Genomic DNA, 10595 nt, shown 5'->3' with positions numbered 1-10595 from the left:
TCCTAAATAGACTCAACGGATACTTAATCACCTTAAAATAGCAACAGCGCTTGAATGCATCCTTCACCTGAGCCTGGATTCTCTGAGGATCATTCTTCGTGCTATGGAATGTGTGCTAGGCGATGCACTGAAAGATGCACTTGTTGTTTGTCTTAGGAAGTTGATTTTATGCTTGTTTTCGCAAATAATTTTTCGAATAACAGCCTCGCTATCTCAAAGAATATGGTCGCGATGGTAGACAAAAATCTTGAATGCAGTGATCACTTCAGCTTATATCCAGAGCTGGTGTTGTCAGCTTGTCAGCCAACTCCATAGACCGAATATTCGAAATCACCTTTTCGAATGTCAGCCTTGCTGTTGATAGAGACAGGCTTATTGAACACATAAATGTTGGCGAGGATCGGATAGTAGTAGCGAGTATCATTAGGATCGATCTTGCTTACAGGTTCGTACCCAAGAGCAATCATCACCTCAAATACACTTGCCTGGCTCGAAAGAACGTTCTCGAGGTTATCGTAGTTATCAGTAGCCTCGAATACCTCATACAGGCGTATTTCATGTGATTACCATTGTAAAAACTGCAGCGGGGCTGCCCTAGCTTGCGCTTAGAGGAAGCGTAATTTAGGTCACCGACCTTTCGTTCGTTACAAGAACCGGTACGAGTGTAGCGGATCGCAATCCGCTACCTCCAAGAGTAGTTAGGACCTTAACCAAGGCTAATCAACTTCGATTCAAATTCAAAACTGATTTTATTTTTTTTTTCTGCGGCAAAGCCGCCTAATTTTGAGCGCATAGATTTTCCTAAATATGTATAGTAAAATCGAAATACATATATCAATATGTCTATCCCGTACCGTATTCTTGTTTGGGTGTGGTTGCACAATGATCTGGCGTGACACAAAACTTGTTACCAGGGTATGTGTAACCCCGTTACAAAAACGGTATTTAGGATCAGCCTTGTAGTGTTTCTCAAGTGTTTCAGTCGAAACATTGTACTGCTAAGCTACCCATCTTTGGTAGATTAATGATTTATGTAAGCAAAGTTTTGCCCAATCAAGCGTTGCTTACATAAATCATCTTACCCGGTCTACCACGCACCTTAACACGATAGCTCTTACCCCATTTGATAGGTTACATATTTAATATCTTCAATCCTTCGACTTCTATATCTTAATCATCTACAAAATATTCTAAAGAAACTAACCAGTTCGAATATTTGATTTATATTTTTTGAAGGTTTTAAGTGACTATATTGGGATTGACTTATTATTTGAAAAAATATTAGTTAATTAGGTCTGTTTTCATTATTAGCTTCACTTTCAATTTCGCTAAGGTTTGTTTTTGGCTTGCACGGATTTGCTGTCTATTCTCATCGTCGTAGCACTTTTGGTATGACAAGTGATGTCGCGTGTGAGCTGATTGATAGTAGCGCTTTTGTGCAACTTTGATTTCCTCTTTGTTAGCAAGGTTTTGTTCAGGTGAGTACGTCATCAGTAGTATAATATTTACTTTATTTACTAGAAAAAGCATTGATTAGTTGCCGACTCTTCAGATGGCAATTCACTACATTTCAACCACAATCGCATGCAAAACATTCGATGAGCTCATCACTGAAATTGAAAGATACTCGCAGATGCATTCATTACATGACACGGTATACAGACTATAGCTCATCCTTTGTTTGGACTTCGGTATCGCGGCAACGAAGACGGTAATTCGGGGATTACTCCGTGAAATGTGTAGAAATAGGATTGATACCGCTCGTTTTTTGCTGAGCCATAAAGTCCAGCACCAAGATATCCCGCTGCTACTTCATTTTTGGTGCACACTAACGCGCTTCCAGATACACCAGGAGCTGACAAAGAGGAGAGAACCATTCGGTTTCCGCTCCAACCGGTGATTCTAGCTGGAATGATGGCATAAGCATGATCAAAAGCTTGATCTTCAAAAGCGCCAGGAAAACCGAACACGTCAACACTCATTCCGTAAGACACATTGAAGGACATGTCGCATCGGTCGAGCTTGTTATTTCGTGGCAAAACAACTTCGAAGATTGCGAAGTCGAACGCAGCCGAACTACACCAGCAAATGTCACTGTCGAGACTGAATCGGTTGACTTCTTCCGGCTTCGGCCTATCGGGAAGGAGTTGCTCCACCACAACTTGAGGCTTGTCTAATTTAGCTGATGATTTCATTGCTGCCGTCCGTAGAGATTTACGACGTGGTCGCTTTGCAACATCAGCATCCTTATTATTGGTGACATTCTTTTTCCTTCCACTTGTTTTCATCCGGGGGTGGCGTCTCAGATACCGTTTGATTTCCGTCGTGAAGTCAGCACTCAAGTGATCAGTGAATGTGTCGTCGACCCAAAAATGCAAGTTTGTCAGCAGATACAAGTGCGTCGACGTTAGATCCACAACCACCGCTGTCCCTGAGCATACATCTCCTGAGGAAACTCTGACAACTGACTTCCACATTTTCGATTGAGCTTGAGGGTCCACAGTAGACAAGTCCTTTGCGCTCCAAGCGCCATCCTCCACTGCACGCCCCGGAACCACCACCAGCACGTGAACAGGGCCCTTCAGATCCTTCACTACTTTTTTGGGCACTTGAATCCGCACTTTATCTTCTGAAAGCCCAACATCACCGATTGTCGCTCGCGCAGATTTTAGTAACTTCAGATCAGTTGTGTCATTCACACCGCTCATCGCTTCTTCTTCCGTCACCCACGCGCCGCGGCCCTTGTCTTTCTTCGCCAAGAAAAGCTGTAAGTCGTCGGCATCAACGTCTTTCATTTGTTCATCTTCTTCCCCTTGATCTCTTTCTTCAACACTGAAACGGACTCAGTATCGTCGATGTTCACCACGAACGCGCTTCCCACCTCACCAACCACAGCACAATACAGCACCACCATCTTTCTTCAAGCCGGCGGATTCTGGAATGATGATGGGAGAAAGAGAATTATCGGAAATATCGGCGTGTCACAAAGACTTCCATCCAAAGATGAAGGCCACTTTGTCGCGTTGTTGAATGGCACCTGGCGATAAGAAAAAATGCCGGTGTAATGTGCTGCACAACGAGATTAGCATGAGTTTCGCTTCGAATGAATTCTCCTTGGCATGTAATCGTAATGTAGCTGTGTGCGATGCTTGAGGAGGTCTCCTTTGCACCAGATGGCGTTTAAAGATGGCGTCTTTAATAACCGCAGCGGTTGCTGAAGAAGCTTTGGAACTACCCTCGATACTAATGAACGCGAAAAAAATGACGTCGTAAAGTTCTAAATATTACTATTATGACAGAGATACTACTGAGATTTGGGTGGAAGTATTTCGTATTAGAATCATCTGCTTTGCTTGACCTGGAGTTAGCAAGATCATCACGAGAAAAGTGTCCTACATTCTTGACGTCATATCATTTCTCCAGTCTCGCAGGGAGCACAATTAGTATTGCAATCAATTATTTTCAGTAGTTAGCGCAATCAATTTACTAGCCGTAACTTCAGTGATATTACAAAGAATGGTGAAGTCAACAGAGTTAGCATTTTTACTATCGGACAATCTGACTAAACAAATTACATGTTGATTTGCAATTGCAATTATGATCAACTTATTCAATATACTTCGAATGCAGACTGTGGTTGAAGACTTTGCTGTTGGTCCTCACGGAGGAATTTCGCAAGCTTTTTTGTTGATCTGTTGGAACGCTCACGATTTTCGATTTTGATCAAAACCGTCATGTACCCATAATAAATTTATGTTGATCCGGCAAGCGTATCCAACCTTCATTTCTATTTTCCGGATTACCACGATCGGATGCATATTCTTTCAACATTTTTCTGCTTCAGATTAACGAGGTCATAGCCGAGGACAATGTTGACTTGTCTGACTCTCATAAACGTTTTCAAGCTTGACATAAAAATCACCACAGTGAATTCCTTCCTGTACGTGCGATTCCATGTGGTTTCCCTTGTAAAAGCGAAAGTGAGGGTCAGTCTTATAGTCTGGAGATAAGTTCTTCTCCAGTCGCTTGAGACTGACCTTGTACTGCTTCGCTGTAAGCTCTAAGATTCTGGGGCGCGATAAGTTGCTCACATACGCCATCTTCTGGTCCTACCACGAACCTTAACTTGGACTTATCATCACATTCACAATTCCCAATATTTGTACTGAGGTATTTGCTTTATCTGGTTCCAGCAGGAACGTAGTTGCAAATGTCGAGCATTTTCATATTCGAAGTCGCGATGCACATGTAAGATGGGTCCTTTCAGACTGATTTGATACTGTCTGTTCCAATAACGGCCAACAAGTCGCTCTTGATAAGGTTATATCATATCTATCTGAATTAAGACCAAGAAGTGGTACCTGATCGATGGTCTACTTTAGCTTTAGATAGTCTAAACGCTTTTATCTGCTGATGAACCTGCTCAGGTAATTGGTTCTACAATCATGTACGCTGATCAGATCGTAGCTCTCGGATACAGTGCATTCGTTCCTATCAGAGACGCAAAGACAGGAAGAGATGCGATCATGGAAATACATGTTGGAGAGAAAAGATAGTATATATCGCAGTATGGCGAATAAAGCTGTTAGATCTGCTATTGCTTAGATAGCAAACGTCTTTAAGTCTTTAGTTTTTTGCGGTTGGTAAGCCCTGAACAAGTCATTACCGTCGATGTGGCCAACGCTTTTGTTGATACGTTCCGCTGAAGCGATATCTGACAGTAGCATAGGCTAGAAGCAAAGACGCAGACGTAAAAATATAAAGTCATTTAATTAATACAGACACTTCAAAATTCCAAGTTTAGACTGCATACGACTTCGTGGTGAATATTGATTATCAATTAGCAACTTCACTTTCATGCTGATTGCATTATTACTCAGCTCACATGCGAAATACGCCAAATTGTGTTTTCGGTGGCATTTCATGTAGCCCGACGCTAAGACTGAGTCCAAGCACTTTGCGAGTGTCTTTTGGGTCGATAATGCCGTCATCCCAGAGACGCGCTGTTGAGTAGTATGCAGAGCTTTCTTGATCATACTTGTCTAAAATCGGCTGCTTGAAAGCAGTCTCTTGTTCGGCAGACCAAGTTTCTTTCCGACGTTCATAATTTTCACGTTGTACTTGAGCCAATACACCCGCAGCCTGTTCCCCACCCATGACCGATATACGAGCATTTGGCCACATGTACAGAAAGCGAGGAGAAAAGGCACGACCGCACATGCCGTAGTTACCAGCACCATAAGAACCGCCAATGATGCACGTTATCTTCGGTACCTTTGCATTCGCAACTGCCATGACCATCTTCGCACCATCTTTCGCAATACCGCCATGTTCAGCCTTTTTGCCGACCATAAAGCCCGTAATATTTTGCAGAAATAGCAGGGGAATACCACGTTGACAACACAATTCAATAAAATGTGCCGCTTTCACAGACGAATCCGAGAATAAAATACCATTGTTGGCCACGATACCGACAGGGTTTCCATACAAGCGTGCAAATCCAGTGACAATTGTCGTTCCATACTCCTTTTTGAATTCGTCAAGACGACTACCATCTACAATACGAGCAATCACTTTACGCACATCAAAAGGTTTGCGTGAATCGATAGGAATCACACCATCAAGCTCTTCCGGGGAAAATACGGGTTCCACATTTGACGTCTGAGTAACAACTTGCTCTTTCCGGTAGTTCAGATTGCTGATGATACGTCGCGTAATATCGAGCGCGTGCGCATCATTATTAGCATAATGATCCGTCACACCAGATGTACGACAATGCACATCAGCACCTCCTAATTCCTCAGGAGTAATGACTTCGCCAGTGGCAGCCTTCACAAGAGGCGGACCACCTAAAAATACAGTACCATTTCCCCTCACAATAACACTCTCGTCCGACATTGCTGGCACGTAGGCGCCTCCAGCTGTGCAGCTGCCCATAACTACGGCTATCTGTGGAATACCCATGGCCGACATATTCGCTTGATTGTAAAATTCCCGCCCAAAGTGGTCGCGATCTGGAAAAATGTCGGCTTGGAGCGGTAAATAGGCACCGCCTGAATCAACCAAGTACACACACGGTAAACGATTTTCTTGTGCAATCTCCTGCGCTCGTAAATGCTTCTTGACTGTCATAGGAAAGTATGTACCGCCCTTAACAGTTGCGTCGTTGCCTAGGATCATACACTCTACGCCACTTATACGACCGATACCCGTGACGATCCCGGCGCTGGGTACGTCGCCCCCGTACATATCGTAGGCGGCAAGTGGAGAGAGCTCGAGAAAGGGCGAGCCAGGATCTAGTAACGAATCGATTCTATCACGCACAAACATTTTGTTTCGGGACTCATGACGCGTTCGAGCTGCCATACCACCACCTTGACGTGCCTTTGTCACACGCTCTCGTAACTCATTTGTTAGATTGGCCATGTGTGCTTGGGACTCTTGAAATTGCGCCGAATTGACGGCCAAATGTCCATCTAAGAGGTTGGAAGATGAGCGCAATATACCTGCTAGTGACGCAAAGCTTTGGCGACGAAACAAGGACAGCCTGAGGCCTGAGGCTTTGCGCACATTTGATAGCATCATCATAAAAGATTATATTGGAGTGAGGGGAAGAGCTGGTTGGTTGTATTAGGTGGTTGAAGTTTGCAATAAGACGGACAAATACGCAGATCTGAGAATGAGCAAGACCTTTTTATGACGATCATTATCAGGCATTATATAAACATCGCCATGCACTCGAGGCAATAAATGGCATACAAGATAAACGACTTGGGATCAACGGAATGGGGGAGTCAATTTGGATTTGGTGACATACTGTTGCGAATGTAGTATCCCTTCGAGCGAAAAAGACTGCGGTGGGCGTCTTTCTCCCCTTTGACACGAAAATATTCGATTCTACTGAGGCAGTATTTGAAATGGTGTAGATAAGCCTCCCAAGAAATCCACAAGCTCTGAAAACAATAATATTTTTAGTTTTCAAATTAAAAGTATTCTAGACTTTTTTAAATAAAAACTGAATTATATGACTAGCCACATTGAACTCCAAAATCTGGAAATAGCAGGTTTCAGACAAGGATCCTTCTCTGTCACATCAACCAATTGCGCTGAAAGCCGTTGCTCTCAATCTCTCGGGCATATCAACAATGCGATAAATAGCTGTATAGGATTAAGTAGTCACGTGGACGTAACAGCATCACATGCTGAGGTAATACCTGAGGTAATTCTTCGACTGCATCGCAATTTTGCTTGGCTGCTCCAGAGGGTAGCCCGCATATAATGTTGAACAGGTAGCAAGAAACGCAAAGCATCAATTCTTTCTGTTCTGTCTCTAAGATTTGCCTGAGAGTTTGAATTGCAAATTCTCGTTGGTCTGAAAGACACTCGATGACCTTTTCCAACAACCCAGGATTGAACAACTGTGTATTGGTGGGATCTAAGAATATCGCGACGTCTTTCCCCATTGGGCCTTCAACAAGAGCCATTCTCTTCAAGTCCACAGTGAATTGTTTGATTTGAGCCGCTTGCGATATTAAATTAACGGCACGTCGTTGCAATTTATTGACAACATACCTGATTTGCGAGGGAATATTGTTGGCAGTTGCAAGCAATATCTACCAGTGCAGATCCGGAAGGCGTCATAGAAATTGCTTCTCTCATGGCATAGACATTCAAAAATACGTTTTGGCGGTGTTCCATCAAACACCGACTGACGCTGCGCATGAAATACCAGCGTATTGCTGGCAAAAAGGACATACTGTTTGTTATTGATCACAGAATCGATTTTACTTCCTCGAACGACAAATGCTGTTAAGATTTTTAAATTCGTTGATTATCGAGTGCTTTAAATGTGTGTTGTAATACCATGCCAATCTGGTGTAACAAGCACCAAACACAGATACAACAACGTATTTTTCGTAACAGTATCTTAAATACGCGAATCAATGTCGGATCCGTGCCCAGTCATATTTTTTGCTCCAACTACTTAGCATTCGATTGGATTCTAAGAGCTGTCAATGCAAAATGCACCAAAAAGGTTTTTGAACATTTGGTACATGGCTTCTCCTGTGTGACTTCTTTGAATGGTACTGAGACACCATTGAAAATCTGAATTTGCTAATGGTCCTCACATCAAGTTATCAGGTTCATTAATTGTCGGTTGATTCATCGAAGGCGACAAATAACGTATTCTCAAGATTCTCCATGTTTGTATGGAATGAAGCAGCTCATACAGCTCGTGCATACTTGACGACTTTAAATTTATTGCAGTACCCAGTTTGAGGAAAGAAAAAAACTTCTTTTGCTGCTTTTGCCGCTTCATCTATCATTTGGAACGGCATTCCTTGGCTCAAAAAGTTAACAACAAATTCAAACTTGTAAGAGGGGCTATTCCCAACAGTACAACTAGGTCGTTTTGACGTGGAGGGAGAAGATTAGTCCTGACTTGTATGGAAGAAGGAAAACCTGAGACCTTTGAGATAAGATTGCAACTGAATTCAGATGGATTGATGGCTCCTTATCACATGCAAAACACCCCAATGGCTCCTAGAGTCTATACTAACAAATTTGGGCTCCTGATTTATCAAATAAGGGGGAACTGAAGTTTAACCCCAAGGTGAGCTTATACAATATTTTGGGTGTACGGTGCTTGAACTTCGAAAAGCTTGAACTTCAGTCTTCGTGGAATGTATCAAGTAGAAGTGACTGGCTGACGCCACCCACTTCGAAAGACAGAGACACGTCGGTCTCGTCACCAGTGTAGATTCCCAGATAGGAACCAGTATTTTGTGTCAAATAGAATGTTTTTGACCTCATGCAAGATGTCACATATGCATCTGGGAACACCATACTAAAATTCTATCAATTCCTGCAGTGCATACACTAGGTACATAGAGTATCTCCATATAATTGCTAAGTGTAGCCCATTACATCATCCCCTCCCTAAAGTCAAGAGTACTTTGATACCTTTGCAGATCTTTTGGAGCAGCTCACTTTTCGATCAACAACGAAGTAATCAAAGGAAGAAGCCAACATGAAAAGCGTTTCTCGCCTAAACGGCAAATAGCGGTCCAGAACTTTATGTCATTTCCTCCATTCTCAACCGCAATGGAGACAAAAGGTTCTACGTGAAGCGTTTTTTCTCGCTGGCGTCGGATCATCAATCGTGATGATCCAACCCAGCCCATCGCAGCTCAACTTAACCCTCGGCGGACATGTGTTCGCCCTGAGAACGAGAACAAGGTAAAGCGTCTGCTTCACCGAGTCGGCGCCGGTTGGACTCTCAGTTACGACCAAGCACGACCAAGCTCTGGTCGTCGTAGTATTGCCTCTAGCAACACCACAAGCGATTTTCGTAGCTGCTCACCACTTCAGGGATATCAGACTCTAAGGCCTGCCGAGGTTTCCACGTATCCGAGTCCGATGGGTAGCTGTGTCACCGAACTCTGTAGAAGCGTTTTTGGTTCAAGTGCGATGACGGATCGATCGATCCCCGTGCCCAACAATCATCTCAACCACCCCGCGACGCTAAGTCCCATTTTTGAAAAGGGGGTTGAACTTCAAAACGATTAAGCGGATCTGGAGATGGAAGAGAGCTCATCGCGTGCAAATCGAGGCATTGTAGCAGCGTTACTCGGCACTTGAAGATTGCTGCGAGAGTCTTCTAAAACTTGTTGCATATCAAAATTCAAAACTTGACTTTCTGACAAATGATTCCGCCCAATGCTCGGCTTTGTAGTATGGTTTCAACAAGTTTATGGTGAACTTGTTCGTTTTCGGCAGGACTAGAAGTCTCGTGAGTTGTCTCTCCGCGCTCTGTTACAGAGGCAGGCTCTACCACTTAGGTACTCCGTGATGAGTACCATTCCCGTCTTCAAGCGTTGGAATCAGTAGAGGAGCAATCCTTTGGTGTCTTCCAGCGCTGATAGGCCACGAAGAATCCCCAGGGTAAAGAGTTGGTGGCCCTTTGTAGACAAATGAAGAAACATGTGAATTTCCGTGATCAGTTCGATCATCTACCAAAGGAATTCGAGGATCGGAAGATCCACTCGAAAGCACACCCACATAAAATTTACGATGTAGGCGAATGTATGTTTGGATGGCTAGTATAATCACCATTGCGTTTCAATACCTTCAACGTTTCAGTGAATATAGGCAAAAGCTCCCTATTGCCCAAGTTGGACACTGCATATCCAGGCAGATTTGGCGTGCTAGTAGTACAAGATCATTAAGCTTTGTTACCCTCTCGTTCTTGATTCTGCTCTTCTCTGCTTGTTCTATTTGCAGATCCTGAGCTTTTGCAATTGCGTCTAGAAAACGCACAACGGCTTGTCTACTCACGATAAATTTGTCGGGAGCTGTTCCTCACGATTTGTCGTGTCGTCTAGGGAACTCATTAAGTCAGAATTCACTTTCAAATCTGTGACAGCATTCAGGCCTGATTGTGGATCTACAGCAATATTTCTTTCCATACTTAAGGTAGAAGTCTCGCCCATAATAGAAATAGGTACTCTAGGCTGAATCCAATAGCTCACAGAAGTGGCAAGTGCCCTGTCGAGACATGCGTAGAGTTGATTGATGCAAACTTTGGGAGAGAG

General features: G+C 43.4%; 3 protein-coding genes across 3 annotated transcripts in view; 1 reads left to right on the top strand and 2 right to left on the bottom strand.

Annotated features, from left to right (window-relative positions):
* PHALS_13012 (Epidermal growth factor-like domain) overlaps positions 1–1669 on the top strand; it is a gene marked incomplete at both ends in the record, with an annotated part of 2684 nt that extends 1015 nt beyond the window's left edge. Inside the window, 2 exons of the mRNA XM_024728677.1 lie at positions 1464–1478; positions 1553–1669. Coding sequence (XP_024579131.1) covers positions 1464–1478; positions 1553–1669 — 132 coding nt within the window. The remainder of the gene's footprint in view (positions 1–1463; positions 1479–1552) is intronic.
* A 1-nt stretch (position 1670) lies between these two features.
* PHALS_13011 (CRN-like protein) lies at positions 1671–2708 on the bottom strand (the record flags this gene model as incomplete). Its single annotated transcript, XM_024728676.1, has 1 exon — positions 1671–2708. One exon carries the CDS (start codon positions 2706–2708, stop codon positions 1671–1673), a length of 1038 nt encoding a protein of 345 aa, XP_024579130.1.
* A 2173-nt stretch (positions 2709–4881) lies between these two features.
* PHALS_13010 (methylcrotonoyl-carboxylase beta mitochondrial) lies at positions 4882–6585 on the bottom strand (the record flags this gene model as incomplete). Its single annotated transcript, XM_024728675.1, has 1 exon — positions 4882–6585. The coding sequence occupies one exon, from the start codon at positions 6583–6585 to the stop codon at positions 4882–4884; it is 1704 nt and encodes a 567-aa protein (XP_024579129.1).
* Between the last annotated feature and the right edge of the window lie 4010 nt (positions 6586–10595).

Source organism: Plasmopara halstedii (genome assembly GCF_900000015.1).
Source record: "Plasmopara halstedii genome assembly, contig: Scaffold_650, whole genome shotgun sequence".
Classification (NCBI taxonomy): Eukaryota; Oomycota; class Peronosporomycetes; order Peronosporales; family Peronosporaceae; genus Plasmopara; species Plasmopara halstedii.
The sequence above is the reverse complement of the archived record's forward strand: the minus strand, read 5'-3'. Positions and strand labels throughout refer to the sequence as shown.